General features: G+C 37.6%; 1 protein-coding gene across 1 annotated transcript; it reads left to right on the forward strand.

Moving 5' to 3' along the window:
• Positions 1-340: 340 nt before the first annotated feature.
• Positions 341-19,418, forward strand: LOC115423130 (glutamate receptor U1). Its single transcript, XM_030139876.1, has 10 exons — positions 341-479; positions 592-667; positions 4,587-4,618; positions 5,687-5,866; positions 7,217-7,440; positions 10,998-11,095; positions 14,102-14,319; positions 14,895-15,114; positions 17,226-17,476; positions 18,298-19,418. The coding sequence occupies exons 2-10, from the start codon at positions 604-606 to the stop codon at positions 18,394-18,396; spliced, it is 1,386 nt and encodes a 461-aa protein (XP_029995736.1). The 5' UTR covers positions 341-479; positions 592-603; the 3' UTR covers positions 18,397-19,418.
• Positions 19,419-19,932: the final 514 nt, after the last annotated feature.

Here is a 19,932-nt window from a genome sequence, read left to right on the forward strand (position 1 = left end):
TACAAAAACAAGCGTGGTAACCAGAGGTGGAAGGACATACTGTACACTTCTGTTTCTTTTTTTCTTTTAGAAATATTAAAACAATCTTTGAGTTATATGAATATGGGAAAAAATGAGTAACCTGTGAATAGAAGGTGTGTAGACTTCACTCTAGTAGTAGTAACACTAGTCTAAAAAGCCCCGGTTACAGACATTAAAAAACAATCTAATCCCATTTATACTCTCACTGAGTCAATGATGCAATACTTCTACAGTGAAATGCAGGAAATACCTACCCCACCCTCCGACCATTCTGCCAAAACAACTACCAAAGGCCATCAGTGTGATCTCTTGAGGGCCAATCCCCACTCTCTGTCCGCCCCCATATAAACCCCCACTCCACACAAGCCTTCCCATTGCCCACTTGTAGGAGTCGTGGTCCATGATTCTTCTGGAGTTGTCCCTGTATTAGTTAAGGTTTTATTCCCACTGCTAAAGAGGTAAGGGCATTATTACCATACTGTTATTGATGTTTCTCACACATGACTAAAATGTATTGAAAGAATTTATTTCCTTGGAACAAGTAATCATAATTACTGCCGTCATTTTTAGATTTGTGGCAACATGACAGGCTGCATGGCTTTAGTCCTGTGCGTGGCAGCTCTGAGTGCTTCGACATTCACTACAGGTAGGGTCACTCTATCCCGTCTGGGCCTATTAATGTTTAACCTAGATTTGCAGAACAAATGTGGCTACAAATCAAACTATCTGCAGATCATGCTGTTTATGTCCTGCCTGCTGTCTTTTCTTTACCTGCAAAAATCTCCTCTGTCATTGTAATGTCCAGTGTCAGCCTGGCTGGACAAAAACCAACAGAATTAACAATTAGACATTGCATGCCTCTGGAATGTGAAAAAAATGGCAGAAAAGACAGAGCATGCTTGTAAAATTTGCCACTTGCAACACAAAGGCATATCCCCTAATCCCCTGAAGTATTTAACCTGTAATTTGTTAACACCATCCAGATCACTGGGTTAAGAGTAGGGTTAAGGTCAGATTTGTGCCATGTTTGTTCTGATGTAGTTGAGATGTTTCAGCCAAGTTAAAAACATAGAAACTTATTTTGACCTTACATGACTTCTGTTATGACCCAAACCCTGAGCCTTTAGCTTAGGTCTAGGGCTCCATGAAAAAGTTTAAAATGTGTTAGTCTCAAATATTTTATACATATAACTGCACAAGTATGCAAGAGCACTTTTGGACTCATGATTGTGGATTTCGTTTCTGATGTGTTTCTACTGCTGTAACAGTCTATTTGAATCAGCTCAAACAGTCGCATGTGAAACCAGACAAACCAACCCATCTGTTTGTTTTACTGTGAAATATTAACCCCCTTACAAAAATCAGACATTTAAAAGTAAACAATTCTTTAATGCTGTAGTGAATAATTTCAATCAGATCAACTTATATTTTTATACAGACTGACATAGTGTAATTAATAAACTAATAACATTGGACATGTTCCAACACACATTTTTTGGCACACTTACCTTGTGACTCATGTGTTTGTAAAAGAAGTGCCAAATAAATAAACAGCTTAAACTGGTTTACCTTTTTTCCTCTGAACCACCAAGGCAGGCAAGAGTACCAGGATTTGAAGATACCTTTACATGTGAGCCACAGTTAAAAACAGATGTTGTGTTTTAGCCTCATGTTAAACACAAACACTAGAACAGGGATTAGCAACCTTTGTAATCTAACAATCTTGAGAGACATTTTGACCGAGTCTAATACATGGATTATGGTCCTAGACTTCTTATAACCCTAAACTTAGATGAAATAAGTTTAGGGTCAGGGTTTGATGGCTTTAAGGCTTGTTGGCTGGCTTGAAGTTTTTGTTGGAGGTTGTGATACGAAGAGAGATGGTCATTTATTAACATTAGAGAACTCCATTTCCATACTAACATTGTCCATTGAGAAGAGATGCACTGAATATCTTGGGAGTGAGCATAAGGAACAAGTCCTCTACATGAAACTGAAATTATTTTCCAGGCTGGATGTTGATAGCCATGACAGTCATTGGCTTACAAATGGAGTGAGGTAACTTCAGTAATCCACCCACCTTCTGCACAAAACAACCAACAACCCAAGTTCATGGGCTCACATGTTATATTTTGAGTCTTAAACATCCCTGGGTCACCAGTGAGTGGCCAGGTCAGTTTATCACAGGTACTTTGCAAATTTGGACTGTTGACACAGTTGGTTTCAACAACTTTCTTATAGACTGTACAGATTTTTTTTTTTTTTTTTTTTTTTTTTTTTTTTTTGGCTTAAGTCCAATTTTGTCCTTTTGATGGAAAGTTTTCTCTTTGGTCAGCAGTCTTTGCAGTCAGTACCTTCTTTTTCAGTGGTCTAGGTCTTTTTCAATGGTTTAGGGAGGGTTTAGCAAAAGCATATGTTATGTTAGTATTTCCAGCACACATCATCTTAATTGTCAGCAACAAGTAAGGTCGTTTATTACTGATGACTGTAAGGTTTGGGTGATGGTAGGTCTTTGTATTTTTGCTTCCTTCTGCAGTTTCCTTTTATAGATGACATAATAAGGCTGACAGAGTCTGTTGGATCTCACTGTAATTTGAATAGTAAGGGATTATATTCCTATTTACTACCTGAAGAAGTGCAGTGACAGTGAACAACATGCTATTTCCAAGACTGATTACTAGTGATAAGCTGTGCCTCTTGTTTATAGACTATCTAAACCTTCATCAGGTCTTAGCTAATTTGTGCTTCTCTTGGAGGACTGTATTGGCCATCACTGAAATTAAGTGAATATGTGTGATTTTTATTTAATTATATGTTTATTTATAATCTGGTGAGATGTCCAAAGTGTACCCCACCTTTCCCCAATGGTTGCTCAGATAGGCTCCACATCCTGCTACCCTCTTGAGGACTAAGTGGTTTGGGAAATTATTTAAAAAAAAAAAAAATGTATATTTATTTTACTGCTGCCTCATGCTGCCCTGCTGAGTTAATCTGGCTGTAATGTTGGGAAAATCACCTGATATCAATATTCATATCTGCAAACGGTTTTGGGTAAGTTTGAGGGTACTGTAGAGGTAAGCAAAATTACCAAGTCATGACTCAAAATGGGAGATTTGTTTGTGCTTATGTAGTTGAGACATTTGTATTGTAGTTTAGTTTTGCACTAGGTGCTGGTCATTACTTGACAGTTATTAACTCACATAGTAAGCTAATGACTGTTGCTTCTATCCGTGACAACAGCTACAATACTCCTTATGTCTTTTTCTGTACATTTTTTTGTACAACACTAGCTAATGTTCATGTAGAAAAAGAATAATGGAACTATCAGTGTATCAAAAAAGGATATGAGCATCTACAGATCCTATATTTTGAACTTTTGATGAGACATGTAACATTTTTGCATGATACTGTTATATTGTTACTAATTGTTTGGTTTCACTTACATCGTGAGTAGAACATGCTTCTGTCAAACTCTGTCAGAGTAATTTATGTTTCAGACCATTAGATTTTCACTCGTTCCCTTCTCCAGAGCAGCTGCGCCTCAGCTAACTGCCTGCAGAGCTAAGCTTCAGCTTTGCCAGCACGTTCTGGCTGACCCATGAAGAGGGGTCACGCTCCCAAATCATTCCTCACATTTGACTCTTTGGCCATTGGCGCTTGCTGGACGGCTGGAGTCCTATCAAAGCACAGATACAGAGGGGTGGGGGTACCAGCCACTATGGCAGCATCCCATTTCTTGCCAGTGGAGGGGCTAAAGCCTTGCTGTGGCACAAAAGAACTGTGATAAATCAATCAGCTGTGTGGAGATGACTCTGCAGGTGGGTGGTGAAATGACAGGCATCTCCGCAGATCATGGGTCCTGCCATTTCCCCCCGAGGAGGCTGATGCCATGCCATGGGCTTTATGTGAACCAGCAGGGACTGCTTATGTTCTTGCATGCAGTTATGAAGAACTTGCACCACTGGTACCTCCGCTGATCCCCAGTCTGTTCAGCGACCAACCCTGGCAGGGCATGTTAGGTCCTGCTGGACATGCTGGGAATACCATTAGTCACAGTTACAGCAAAAAGAAAACAGCTCAGAGTGTCATGGATAATGTTAGAGGAGGGGTGTGGGATTCATCCCCTGCTCTGATTACATGGTGGAAGTGGAGTAAGGGATGGGGGGTGAAAAACTCCATTGGATCACATCCATCAGCTCTTTGATCCCCTAAACCATAGGGGCCCAAATACCATACCCCCACCCCTGTTGTACCTTGAGACTTTCCCTTCATTCTATGCCTCTTTTCTCCAGGTCCCTTGAAAAACAACCCACAGAAAGACTCTCATTGTCTTGCAGTTGCTAATTTACTGCTGCAGCTGAGAGAAAAACACATGAAGGGGACTCAAAGCAACAATATGCTTCATTAGGATTTCAGAGTAGACATGAAACCACACCACTCATCAGCCCAAAAGCTGGCTTAGACCTAATCCTCTCAACTTTGTACTGATTGTCATGCTTGATTACTTTAACTTACTTTCTTACAGGAATCCAAAATTTACTGAGGTGTTTGTTTTTCCATTCTAGATGCCAAGGAGTTATCCATCACCACTATAAAGGTATTCTTTCTTTTCTACCTCCCTGGATTCTACAATGCTGAAGTAGGAGCAGTCATTTTATCTCAGTCCTAGCTCAGTTCATTACAAGATGGGTTGTATTTTCTGGTTTTCACCATTAATTTTATTTGCAATAATACTGTTTTCAAATTGTGATGAGACATTTAGGAACATGGTGACAAGATTACAATCCAAAAGTCTGGAACAAAAGGTCAATAAAATTCAAAATGTTGGGCATTCCATACAATTTAAATAACTGCAGCCCAGCATTGATCTAAACCAGGGGTGTCCGACCCTGGTCCTTGAGAGCTACTATCCTGCATGTTTTAGATGTATCCCACTGATTCAAATGGTAATCCTATCATCAAGCTCTGCAGAAGCCTGATAACAACCGTCAGGTGTACTGGAAAAGGGAAACAACTAAAACATGCAGGGTAGTAGCTCTCGAGAACCAGGATCAGACACCCCTGATCTAAGCACTCACAGAAAATGATTGTTTTATGTGTATTCTTATAGAGATGGTGGTCTCAGCCTCATTGAGTGCTGCCTGGTAGAAGTAAAGCTTTTCTGCCAAACTGTCCCCTTGTGGTTCAGCTTTTGTTTTGTCGGTATCTGTGGCTTTTATTTCATGAAAGCGTTGACCGGAAACAAAAGCATATAGCTGGGAACTGAGTGAAAGAAAAAAACAGTAAGTTTATGGTCCTGAGTGGCCTTATTCCCATAAACCAACAGTCCATCTTGTTGATTTACATCTTAACTTTCCATGGACACACATTGAAGTTATGTCATAGGACAGGAAATGCATTTAAGCACAGAAGAAAGGCACAATGAATGTAATACGTAATCTAAAGCTTGTAGTAAGTGTAACTGTTTTGTTTGCTTTTTACATTAATTGGTGGCTACAAAATGATATAATGACAGTTTGTCAGATTCCATGTTTGACTGCCTCACAGCAGTATAACAATGTCCTTTTGATGACAGAATTAGAGCTTCACAGCCGGGACACGGCCGCTATGAATATGGTCCATTGTATCAGCCAATTAAATGAGGGTGTTCATTGTGCTTCCTCAGGCAGATCCATACACTATGACCGCAGGCTCAGAGCTGGAGGGCTTCTGCATCGACCTGATCTCTGAACTCTCCAAAAAGCTTGGCTTCAAATACAAACTGCACTTGGTCAAGGACAACCGCTATGGATCCAGGGACACAAACGGAAACTGGAACGGCATGATGGGTGAAGTTGTCAGAGGGGTAAGGACAACCACAAACATGAGTTCTCCTGGAGCTATCAGGATGGTCGCTTATAGAGCTTCAAGATTCAGCATGATTTTACATGAATTTCTACTCTTTTGTTTTGATACAAAACATGAAAAACATTAAACAACAACACATCCAAATGTTTAAAATTTAATAAATTACATAAATGAACAAAATGGAATAAATAAGCCTGGCACTTACCCAGTTCAACCCTTATCTAGATATGGTCACCTCTGGCTCCAAAAAGCCAAGATGGTGACAGCCAGAGCATAAACTCAAGGGTTTAATATGGTAGTCCAAAACTCAATGGATTAAATTTATAGGACTGAGTTCCACAAGGTGATCATCGTAGAGATACAGTAGAACCTTGCAGTACTAGTGCACCGTAGTATGAGAAACTCACTTTACGACCCATGACTCTTTAGAATTTTTGTCTGGAAATACAAGTGGAAATTTGCAGTACGAGCAGATGCTCCTCCCAGCAGGTGCAGGTCCCTTCATGTTCAGGAGCACCAGCATTCAGATGGAAGAGGAGATTAGAAAATTCCCCAACAAGGATAGTGCAATAGAGGAGGCTATCTCTACCAGTACATTAAAAGAGGTGTTGTTAAAGTGGACAGAGGTTTCTGATTTTGTTGAAAAATATCATCCAGACAAATTAATTTCAGGTCCTGCAGCTGCTTTACCTAATGACAATGGTCTGGTGCATTTTCACAACATTTTAAAAAGCAAAACAAAGTTCTCTGGATAGGTTTTTAATGAAATGACCTGCAAGTGTGGACAGTGAAGAAAGTGAGGCCAAAAAGAACAAATTAAGAGAAGAGAGAGAAAAAACAGCAGAAATTCTTCTACCTGATGTTTTACTGGGAGAGCTTCCCTCCAGAAAATAACCTCCCTCCTCCTCCTCCTCCTCCTCCTCCTCCTCCTCCTCCTCCTCCTCCTCCTCCTCCTCCTCCTCCTCATCTTCTTCCTCCTCTTCCACCGTCTTCCTCACACACAGATCATCTCATCTCAAAGGTAAACAAGTTAATAAAACCAGTTTATCTGTTTTTATAATCATTTTCTTATTTTCTTTCTAACTGCAGTTTATCTATTTTAAAAACCCTTAAAAAATTTTTTTTGGGGGGGGGGGGGGGGGGGCTGGAATGGATTAATTATATTTTAATTCATTTCTATGGGAAAACTGATTTGTAAAACAAGAAAAATTCAAAAGAAGCACGGTCAAGGAACAAATTAAATTTGTGCTGCAAGGTTCCACTGTATGTGCGAAGCCACCACCTGATTTGGATGTGATGTTTTCTCATTTATATGGTGCAAATATATCACTGCATCATCTTCCATCAGGAGGCAGACCTGGCTGTGGCTCCGCTGACCCGCACTGCAGACAGAGAGCGCTTCGTGGACATGAGCACGCCCTTCATGCAAACCGGAATTGGCTTCATCCTGCACAAAAACCTGACCTCTGAGGAGAGCACTTTCAGCCTGCTTGCACCCTTCTCCACAGACACATGGGTGGGCATCCTCATTGCATTCCTGCTCACGGGGCTCTGCATCTTCCTGGTGGCCAGGTCAGTACAGGACCCAACAAGTGATGCATATCACTGATCATGAGGTTCACTGACCAAGATGGTTTGAGGAGCACAGAGCACCCCCATGTGGCCAGGCTCAGAAACCACCTCTCAATCAGTGTATCCTCATAAAGAATCTATCATTGGTTTATAAGTGTTATTAATGAGGTAGTTAAGTCCTTAAATCATTATTATAGAATTATAAAGAAGTGAAAACATCATACATTGATTCGGCTTACTCTTTGGAGAGATCAATGCTTTATTAATGCTGCATTTTTGAATGAATGAATGAATGAATGAATGGTTTATTTTTGGTTTGTGCATTAATCATTGCACACAGTACAATAATTACAATAAACATAAAAACCTAAAAAGGAATAGGCTAGAAACAAAAGCTTATTTTGTGCCTCTCCTTTTCGCCTGATAGCCTGCTTACATTAAATTAAATGTGTACAGCATCGAGCATTCTCATTATATCAAAAGAATCAACAACAACAAAAACATATCTACCATCTCAACTTGATATTCTTGAATGATCTTATACTCAAGGCATTTTAAAACTTTTTTAGAGAAGCGAACAACTTAAATTCATCATCAAGTCTATTTCATAATTTCACACCCACAACCGAAATACATCTAGATTTCACATTTGTCCTCACTTTCATACATTCAAATATATAAAGACCTGTTAAATTATATTTACTGTCTCAATTTAAAGAAATCTTGAATACTATTTGGAACAATATAATTTTTTACGTTATAAATCATCTCTAATATTTTAATATGTACAATATCCTACGATTTTAAAGTTTTAAGTTGACTAAATAAATTATTAGTTGCTTCAAAATATCCTACTTTAGTAATCATTCTAATTGCTGTTTTTTGTAATTTTACTAATGTATCTATAATAGTTTTTCCTACATTTCCCCATATTTCTGCACAATCTGTTAAGTAGGGTATAACCAAAGAACAGTATATCATGTGTAGGCTGTTTTTGTTTAGTAAGTCCCTTGTTTTATACAGTATGCCTATAGATTTGGCCACTTTACTTTTAATATACTCAATATGGGGTTTCCAACACAGTTTGCTACCTATGATGACACCCAAAAATTTTGCTTCATAAACTCTTTCCATCTCCACACCATTTAAATATAGTTTTGCATTTTTAACATCTCTATCAACTGAAAAAAGCACAGACTTGTTTTATTTAAATTTAAAGATAATTTGTTATAATCAAGCCATTTCTTTATCAGTACCAATTCTTTTTCTGTTTTTTGCAATAACTCACATATATCTTTTGCAGTAAAAAATAAATTTGTATCATCAGCAAACATTGTACATTTCAGCATGGTCTGATACAGAAAAAATGTCATTTATGTGAAGTGTAAATAATTTTGGTCCCAAGACCAAGTCTTGTGGAACTCTGCATATCACATTCTCAAACTGAGATTCAATATTTTTCATAGCTACATACTGATATCTATTATATAAATAACTTTTTAACCATTGTTTTGCTGTACCCCTAAAGCCATAAGTTTCACACTTCTTTAACAGCTTAGCATGATCAATTGTATCAAACGCCTTACTCAGATCAATGAACACACCCACTGCATTTAATTATTGATCTACTGCTGTTGCTATATTTTCCACAAATTCCATTATTGCCATGGTTTTTGAGCGATTGCCACTAAACCCATACTGATGATAATTTAGTGAATTGTATTTATCAATCAAACCTTCTTTTTATCTCTTTTCTGTTCAGTGTCATAGCTTATTGAATGGCTTATTCTACAGAAACACCAACTTTTGGAATAGTAGAATATGTTGCAATTTTTATCCTTTTCAGACAAACAAATTTTTTTTTTCATTTTAACATTTTATCGTACACTTTTTATTTTACCACGGTGACAGTTAAGACCAGTGTAAATGTTAAAGAAAAAAATAATTTTATAAAATGGCTAATGTTCTTCATCAAACAACACACATTCAGTCATGGTAGATCCACTAAACTATGGAAGTTCATCTTTTTTTTGTACATTTTCCTCACGATACAGTGGTAACTTCAGGTAATGTGAAATAATATTACCTGAAATCAAATAATCAAATACTATCCTGTTTTTTTAGATCTCAAAGTAAAGGCTGAGGATAAGGGTTCTAGATTAACCCTAAACTGATGTAGTTTAGGTTGTGTTCAAGTCACATGTTAAGCACAGAAATTGGATGATGTTCCTTTTCAGATTAAGATTAATCCATATACAGCTCTGGAAAAAATTAAGATACCACTGCAATTTCCTGTGAAATCAGCATGTCTGCATGTATGACAGCCATTCCATTCCTGTGTCTGTTGAATTCCAACTCAAGCACACCTTATTCTACTGAATAAACACCTGATCCATGTCTTATTTAAGAAGGAGAAGTATGAAAACCACTACTGTGGCCATCACTATATCTTCTTACAATAGGATTAGCTGGGTGGCAAAAACAGTGCTATTAGTACCGCAAAAGTAATTGGAATCCAAAAATAACTATTGAAAACTACTCGACTTCTGCTCTGACAATGTTCCCAAACGCTGAGGACTGTTTTTTCTATCAGGACAATGCTCCTGGCCTCAGCCAGGTCAATAAAAGTGTGGCTGATGGACCACCAGATGAAGACCCTGTCATGGCCAGCCCAATCTCCTGAACCCACTTAGAAAACTTCTGGAGGAAGATGGATGGTCACAAGCCATGGAACATTGCTGAGATTCTTGAATTTCTATGCCAGGAGCTGCATAAAGTCATTCAACAGCAATGGTGAAGAACCAAGACGTGAAAGTTGTCATTAAAAATCAGGGTTATTCCACCAAGTATTGATGTCTGAACTTTTCCAAAGTTACAACATTAGTATTGCGTTGTTTAGAAATCAGTATGAACTGGTTTTCTTTGCATTATTTGGTCTGAAAACACTGCATCTTTTTGTTATTTTGACCATGTGTTGTGCTGTGCAAATACATGCTCTAAATAACAATCTTTTTATTTGGAATTTGGGAGAAATGTTTTCAAAGTTTAGAGAATAAAACAAAAATGTTAATTTTACTCAAACACACACCTATAAATGGTCAAATCAGAGAAAGTGATAATTTTGCAGTGGTCTCTTATTTTTCAGATCTGTGTGTTGTATTTACACTTCTACAGTTATAAATCTAACCAATGGGAAAAGGAAAACTTTTCAAAATATTAAATGGTAGAAAAAACAATATTTAATGTCAAATTGTGACAATTCTGTAAATGACTGTGTGGGCATGCAACTGGGGCAGTTGGAGTTCTGAATACCTAATTAAAAACAAATATTGCCAAATTCATGGCTGAAAAAGGGGCCATTGTGAGGAAGATTGTTTTTTGGGATTCAACCAGATGGAAGTCAGTCTCAATGTGACATTTTGTGTGCATGAAGTACTGATACACTACATATATCATAATTATTGTATCGGTATGACTTTAGCTAGTAAGTACAGAGGAATGTCTGGACCTGGTGGAATGTCACAATACTGGCCTTCACTTCTCTGTGTGTTTTCTAGGATCAGTCCATCTGAATGGGCTGAACCTGACAGCGAGCAGCACAGCTTCACACTGTTCCACAGCTTCTGGTATATCACTGGCGCTCTCACCCTGCAAGGTAAACCTACTCGGCATGAACATTGGTAATGAATGGTCACTGAGGCCCCTATCACACCTTTTAAAAGGGTTCAGAATGGTTTAGTCTATTTGTATTAGAATTTATTTATTTAGTTACAGGACAGTGCGTATTGGCATTAGTTGCAATGAACAAGATGCATGCACCAGATTTAGCAGAAAAGCTAATTTTCCGTCTGTTGTCCTGGACAAACGACTAACGTAATAAAGCATCATGTAGATGACGAAGTACTAATATAGAAAAGTTTGCTCAGACTGAACGGTTACAGCCAAGTAAATGAAAAGGGACTTACATTCTAAAAGTACAATAACATTTCCTAGAATAAGAATGAGGTATAAAAGAAAGAAAGAGGAATAGATAGATAGATAGATAGATAGATAGATAGATAGATAGATAGATAGATAGATAGATAGATAGATAGATAGATAGATAGATAGATAGATAGATAGATAGATAGATAGATAGATAGATAGGCTAATCGTACATTAGTGCAATAGTCCACACCTGCACCCATTTAATTCACCTGGGTTAGAACAAAGTGAGCAGACAGCCAGAAGAGCAAGAGGTGGAAGAAAGACATGTCTTTACCCAAGAAAGGGAAATGAAAAGGAGGTGAGCAGCACAGATGAACTAACACACACAGTTGGAGCTAATATCAGCAGCAGTTGTCTCAGAGTGAAGGCAGCACATTAAGGCTTTATTTTGACAACACAGATCAATTAATATTATACATTCATCAGTATCAAGTAAGTTATTATTGTCAATCATTTGACACTGAGATATTGTAGACCTCACAAAAAAAATATTCATATTTGATAGTTTAGTCCTTTCACAGTGATCAATCATGTCATATTTAGTACCAGGGTCCGATCAAGCAGTAACATGTGGACACATTTCATGTTCAACAGTCTCCATCATGTAAGCAGAGTAACTTATATGCATATATTATACATATTTGAGTAGGTATTTATGAGCACTTTAATTTGGGGAGATAAAATTTTTAGGTGAAAAATGTCAAAATACTGCTTGGTAACTTGTGGACTTGAAACGGACATAAATATTTTAAGCTCTATGCAAACATTCAAAACATGCAGTTCTCAACAGAAATTGATATCAAGTAGGACAAAACCTTTTAGATATTATGTTCAGCTATGCTGAAAATAAATTTTGAAGTAAAATATTGAAAAGTTTCTGTTTTATTGACATGAGAATGTGATAATATGTGGACAGGCTGCCATAGAAACACATGAATGATTCTTTACCATTGTATGCATCACCCAAAATGCTGACTTATTTTTTAGATCAACAAGCCAGATATAATCACAATGCTTTATTTAATGTATTTAAAACTAACAGTGTTATTTACAACTTGTTCTGGTCCATACTGATATAGGTAAATTACAAATAAAGACTAATTTCTCGGTAACAGTTCACAGATAGTCTTTTTAAATGTGACCAGTGTATGAATTCACAAACTTCTTCATTTGGAATTTTAATTTCTCAAAGTAATAGACAGTCTTTGCATGTCTTTTTGCTCATTTAATGCAGCCTATTGCAAGGTTTGAAACCTCTCCTGTACTGTGTCAGTGGTATTTTAGAAAGGATAACAGTTCCATAAAATAGAGATCTTTAGCTAAAAAATGAGCCCACTTGATAAATGATGTGTGCAAATTTACTTTTTCATGTTGATGTTCACTTTCACTTGATCGGACCGGACCCATCTATAGATTTCTTTTAATCTCAGGATTGTGAAGATGCTGTCCAGCTACCTGAAAAAACTGAATATAACAGACCTCAAAAACTATAATATTAACACCAAATGATCTACTATACAGAGGATTAAAATTGGTCAAATGAACCAGAGGAGAATATTCCAACTTCAAGACCATAATGAATGATAGACAAGGCAAAGTTTAATTATTATATGACCTACTGTTGGTGCATTTGAATCAGATTTAATGCCCCCGCCCCCCCTTTTTTTGTTTTTTTTTTAACTACTGGATCTTGAAAAAAGGCTGTCTTCTAATTATTACTTAATTACTTAATTCAATGTATGAACTAGAGAAAAAAATTCTCAGGGAGTACCATGCATCAGAACGGTGCCCAGTACTACTACACAAAACATGACTCACATGCCTTTGTACACATAGCCAAACAAATGGTTTGTTGTACTGATCTTGTTTTTGTGCAAACAAAAATAAAGATGAGTGAAGCCTGGTCATTTGACTTTTATTATGATGGCAATTGAGCATTTTCCCATTATATAAAAAAATATGCATGAGAGATATTGATCAAGTGAGCATGGGGGCCCACCAAGATGGTATATACATAGGGTCCAGAATTTCATGCTTCACTCCTTAAACTGCAAACAGGACACCGGTAAAGCAACACCATAGCATGGTATCATAGGAAATATTATATCGAACAGACAGGCCTTTGTACCGTAATAATCCTGAAGAATCATATTTGCATATTTCTATTGCAGAAGTTCCTAAACTTTTGGAGTTGGAGTAAACTCCACATAATAATAATAATTCTTCTTCATCTTCTTCTTCGTCTTCTTCTTTGTTTTCTTCATCATCTTCTTCTCCTCCTCCTCCTCCTCATCCATTGGGGTAAACTTTCATAAACTCTCCTAGTGGACACTCTTCTATTTAGATTCAGAATATGAATTCACATATTAGTGTGATGTATCTTACTGGTAACTCAATAAAAACACCTCTGTGACTCATGCTGGGTCCCAACCATAAGTTTGGGAACAGCAGGACTAATGGGATGGTGACATGCAGAAATGTACCTTATTTTTTTCAGTGTTCTGAGAATTCTGTCAAATTTTGTCCATGCTGTTAGTTGACAGCCCACATATTGATCCACAGTAATAGGCTGAATATCAGTGATCATCAACAATGAATGTGAACTGAGCATGAAAACATTTCACACTGTTGTACACTGTAATTGTCAAACTGGAACACTTTATCCTACTCCCAGGTGCTGGTCCTCACCCTAAAGCTCTGTCAGGACGTCTGGTCAGTGCCATCTGGTGGCTATTTGCTGTACTGCTGCTGGCCTGCTACTTCGCCAACTTTAACTCTGTGCTGCAGTCCAACAGCAAACACCTTTCTATCAAGAGCTTTGAAGACCTGGCAAATCAGGATGTGATCAATTATGGCACAGTGGATTCTGGCTCCACCATGTTTTTCTTTAAGGTACACTCAAGAGGAACCCTAATTGCATCCACATAAGCTTATCCTGCCTTCCCGTGCTACGGGAATTATGGTAAATACAAATCACAAACTTGAAAATTGCACATAAACACCTCCTCATGTCATATTTTCCACTGGAGAACTGGGAAAAAAATTTGGTCTATGAGCTGCTGAGATGAAAATAACCTTTGACCTTTTCATCATGGTGGAGAGCAATTCAGCACGAATAATAAACAATGCTTTTATTAATATTATGCTGCTGTTAGTTGATGATTTAGTACATTAATAGCATACACAATTTGTCAAAAAAAATTCCCCCAAAAAATGAATCCTGTAGCAGATGAACTGACACATCCAAAACTGTTTTACCCAAATATCAGGTCACAATAAATTGTGTGTCAGCCATTTTTAATTTTGCTACAACAACAAAAGCACTTGAACACAACACACTTGTCATTTTGAATTCACTAGTGGAAAGAATCATCTTCCTAATAGCACGAGAAGGCAGCATTAGTTTAAACCAAAAGGAAAGAAAAAATAATGCTCCTACCATGTTTCTTCACCCTTTTATTTCCTAGAATTCGAAAAATCCCGTATATCACCGTATCTATGAGCACATGGAGCGGAAGAAGAGCTTTGTGCCCAACATGGAGGAGGGTGTCCGTCGCACCTTGGAGGGAAACTTTGCCTTCATTGGTGAGGCAGTGTCCTTGGATTTGGCGGTGGCACGTAACTGTAAACTAATCCGATTTGAGGAAGCTATCTCTACGAGAGCGTACAGCATCGCAGCACCTCTGGGTGAGTCATCTGGGTTTGATGGCATGTTGACCTGCATTTCCAAATGCGTATTGTCTTTACATTGCATTTACCCAAAATTATGTGGCGTGTGCATCCTGTACTGCAGGAGTGTCAAACTCATTTTAGTTCAGGGGTCACACTCAGCCCAATATGATCTCAAGTGGCCAGACCAGTAGAATAAGAAGTATTATAACCTATGATTAATAATCCAATTTTTTCTCTTTGTGTTAGTGTGAAAAAAGTTAAATTACATTACATTACATTACATCCACAAATGGACGTCCATCAGTCCTGGTGCTTTTACAGCCTGTCCATCCATGGGAGTGGATCTGTCTTTCACTGTGGTTCTCCCCGAGGTCTCTCTTTTCCCACTGGGTTTTTGGAGACCACCTAGAAGAGGTGGTCTTAGTCTGTTTACAGATGGATTCTGAGCTGGTTCACTTCTGGTGTGAATATAACCGACCTCAAGCCAAAACAAACCAAGGAACCATGAGCCTTTTTGTGCTTGATGAGCCACCGTAGCCGCTGGATGTAGCTGAGCCGCACAGGTAGTCAGAGCTAACGGCGGCAGCCATGAGCTGTGGACAGACGTGGAGCAATGAGGAAACTGAATGTGTCACTGACATTTGGTCAGATGCCCATATTATGGAACTGGCTCCAAATGAGCTGTTCTTGACAGTTGACATTATTTTTCGTAAAACTGGGTCTGTAAAAATAGAATACATATTCCAAAAACAGTAACTGCACATAGGACCTCCATGTTTGTTTTCATCAACATCCACCGTCTCTGATTCACACCGCCTCCAACTTTTCTGTCCAATGCCAGCGCAGTTCGTCACATGCGTGCTTCTCTTCACAAATTTTGGTCCACTGGCAAAAAGTGCAATGAGAATGTGATCCGACCCAAACGAAAAAATAAATTCAGCATTCAATCCAAATCAAATAAGCAGACCAAAGGACTTTCCAGGTGTGAATGCACCCTAAGCAAACCCCAATGAAATGCAGAACATAATGCAGAAAATAATGTTACAATAACAATTAGCTGTTCATCAGCACCATATAAATTAGTGCCATTATATTATTTACTACTAAGATGATATTGTGAAGGATTTAATTAAATTTTTAGAATAATGTTTAACAAATTATCTGACCTCTTTTTGTTATCGAAATCAGAGATTCAGCAGTTAATAGTTTGTTTTTACATCTACTGTGGGTTGCATTCTTATTTTGTTACAACTGTTTCAAATTGCAATACAACCACACTGTACGAATTTAATTTGTTCCATGGCTGAGCTCATTTTGTGATTTACTCAAATAAATTTTCCCCATTGAAATTAATTGAAAAACAATTTATTTTATTATGTGTTTTGTTATTTATTTGTTGTGAGGAGAAGAAAAACAAAACTTTTGTTTCTACAAGTAACTAATAGCAGAGCAAAGAAATTGAAATAAATGATAAATAGAAAAAAGAAAACAAAATAGAGAAGCAATTAAAATATTAATAAAAAAGACATAATCATTCCAGCCCCCCAAAACCACCCAAAAATTTTTTTAAGGGTTTTTAAAACAGAAGTGCAGTTAGAAAGAAAATAACAATTATAAAAACATAATAAAAGAGAATGCAAAAGCTCAGTGCTGACGAGCGGTGGCTAGTACGAAGGTCGCTCATACTGCAGATTTCCACTCATATTTGGAGACAAAAATAGTCAGGAGCCCATACACTCATACAGCAAATTACTCATACAATTGCTTGCAGTCGTACTACCAGGTTCTGTTGAACACAAAGTCCTGTCCATGCAGAATTTATTTTACACTATAGTGTGTGTGTGTGTGTGTGAGAGAGAGAGAGAGAGAGAGAGAGAGAGAGAGAGAGAGAGAGAGAGATGAGAGGAGAGAGAGAGAGAGAGAGAGAGAGAGGAGAGAGAGAGAGAGAGAGAGGAGAGAGAGAGAGAGGAGAGAGAGAGAGAGAGAGAGAGGTGTCAACCCCTCCAGCAATTGTGACACTGAAGTGGATGCACACCTATCATCACTCCCATAAGGAACATGGCTGTGGATCGATACTATTTCCAGTCTGGGATGATGTCATATACACCCTCTCTTCACTTGACCAGGTTCACCTCTGGTTAAAAACTTGACCATCGCCATCCTCCAGCTGAGTGAGTCTGAAACGCTGACACACCTGCGGCACAAGTGGTGGGCCAGCAGCTGTGTGGGGGCTGAGGGGGTCCACAGCTCAGGGGCCCTGCACACCCATGACCTGGGGGGTCTCTTCCTGCTCCTGGGACTAGGACTGGCTGTCGGCCTCCTGCTGGCCCTGCTCGAGCTTTTATCCAAGGCCCGCATCCAAGCCAAGGACAGCAAGGTATGGTAGTAACAAGGTTCACACTACAACAAATGACAACAAGTTGGTTAATGTTAAGTCTCATGAAACGCTGACTTTTTTCCACAATGTGTTAAAAAAAAAATTTAAAAAAATCCTATTGTACAAGCGCTACTGTCTTCTCACAATATTGTGGTTCTTCTCTAAATGTCACATTATTGTGATATTTTGAGCTTTTTTCTAATATCATGACTTTTTTATGACTGTAATATACTATTTAGATTTTATTTTCTTAAAATAATCCAACTTTATTTTCATAATTATTTCATGTAGTAGTACACATTTATTTTTGTAATGTATTTTTTCAATTTAATTTTGTTTCTTGAAATATTTACGCATTCTCATAATATTTTGAATTTTATTTTAATATTCCATCTTCACTCCCATAGTAGGACAACTTGACATTTGGACACTTTTTTCTTCAAATGTTTTGTTTAAATGCAACACATTATACACATATGTTGACTGTTTTCAATGTTTCAATGACTGTTTTTAATTGCATCTGTTTTTAAAATTTTAGTTTTTTCTTAGTATTTTGACTTTATTTCTCATATTATAAACATATCCTCAAAGTATTGGGGCCTGTTCAGATCTGGTGTTGTGTTTTTTGTGATCTGTTCCTAAATAGAGAATGTGGACATTTACAGAGCACATCTGAATGTGTCCTGCATGTGTTGACTCTTGGCATTAGAGTTGAACACGTGTTCAGACATTAATGCCAGTCCAACAGGTCTGAACAGGCCTTTTTTTTTTTTTTAGGCATTTCAGGCTTTACTCTGTGTTTCTTTCTTGTTTATCCACAGAAATCCTGCTGCTCAGTGTTGACATCAGAGCTGAATCGTCGGTTTGGCAGTGGAGGGGAGAGCACAGAGCCTGACACCTCAGACAAAAGCAAAGCCTAAAGGAAACATTAGCTGTTGTTACAGGCCAAAGTATACCCACATCTGGACTATACCGTGGGGTTAAATTGGTTTATCATAACTCCCCTCCCAGGCCAGATTACATCCCCATGATAATCAGTAGTGTTGAGTGATATACACAAGAATTACCTTTTTTTTTTCCTTTTAACTTTGAACATTTGTATTATAGGGAGGACTTGCTAGTCTTAGAACTTGAATGACTTATGACTTTTATTATATTATGAACAGTCAAATTAATCGAACATTATGTTTCAATTGCATTATAATGTTTTGTTTTTAATGTGCTTTTATTTTAATGTGTAAACACTTCTGACAAGTCTGGTAGTAATCTTTGATCTTGGTGAAAGTCTAATATTTGTACTGATATAAGTAATCCTTTTGAGTTTTCAAATTTAAGTCAGCTTTCTCACTTAACTTTACCTGACAAAGCTGAACCTCCAATAAAATGTTGAAAAATGAAGTTATTCTTGTGTTTATCACTCAACACTACTGATATCATGCAGAGATAATCTGGCCTGGGGTATAAGGTGGCCAAGACTACTTTAACCCCTGGTGTAGTCCAGACTGGGGGTAAACTATGGCCTGTTACACCAGTTGTGTTAGAGTTTGATGACAGAGCGTCAAAGATGAGAGTAAGCTGAGAGCCTCTGTTCTTTTCTATCACTCACATAAGCATCTTTGGTTTCCATAGTGATAGCAGTTGTTAAGTATTTCTGTATTCTTGTGAAAAAGAGTGTGGAAAAACCTTACCTAGCTGTAGCATATGATGCACAAATCAGGATACTTACAAGTGCAGACTGGAAACAGTAAATACTATGAAATATGTAATCACATATCCAAATCCTACTTCCATACTACCCACTCTAGTGTGTGTTTGTTAAATTACAGTAGCTTCTTAATAACAGGTTTTTTTTTTATTGTTTGTATTGCCTGAATAAATCATCCTGTAAATGAAAAACACTTTTGTCTCATATATCAAATGTTCTGGTGATTAAACTTCCACAGAAAGGCGGTAGATGTTAATTTTTCATTCAAATATGTGGCATCCTACAGGAAAAGATTGATGACACCCCGTCTGCAATAATGCAGATATTTTTTACAATAAATATTTTCTTCCTCTGTTCACATGACCTTCAATTTACTCCACATGACGATGCAAAAACAACTACGAACTCGTCCAAACGCTCAGACAAACCAGTTAGTGAAGTTTGTCAGACTGTTGACAATGGGAATAGTACTGAACATAGAAGATGCAGAGGCTTTAATCTGTCATGAAGGTTGTCATTCATGTTAAATCATTAAATTAAAACATTTCACTGTTGAGGTCATCATAATTTTGTACAAGCACAGTAGCAGTCAGCCACAGAGAGTCCCCATTATCACTGTAATTAAGTTTCATGTCTGCCTGAATAGGTTGTCCTAACCCACAGACCCAGTGCTACTTTTGTGTCAGTTCCCAAATTAATTTTTCTCTCCATTTAACCTGTCTCAAGTGATTTATCACCATTTATTTTTACA

The sequence above is a fragment of the Sphaeramia orbicularis genome, chromosome 7 (genome assembly GCF_902148855.1).
Source record: "Sphaeramia orbicularis chromosome 7, fSphaOr1.1, whole genome shotgun sequence".
Lineage (NCBI taxonomy): Eukaryota > Metazoa > Chordata > Actinopteri > Kurtiformes > Apogonidae > Sphaeramia > Sphaeramia orbicularis.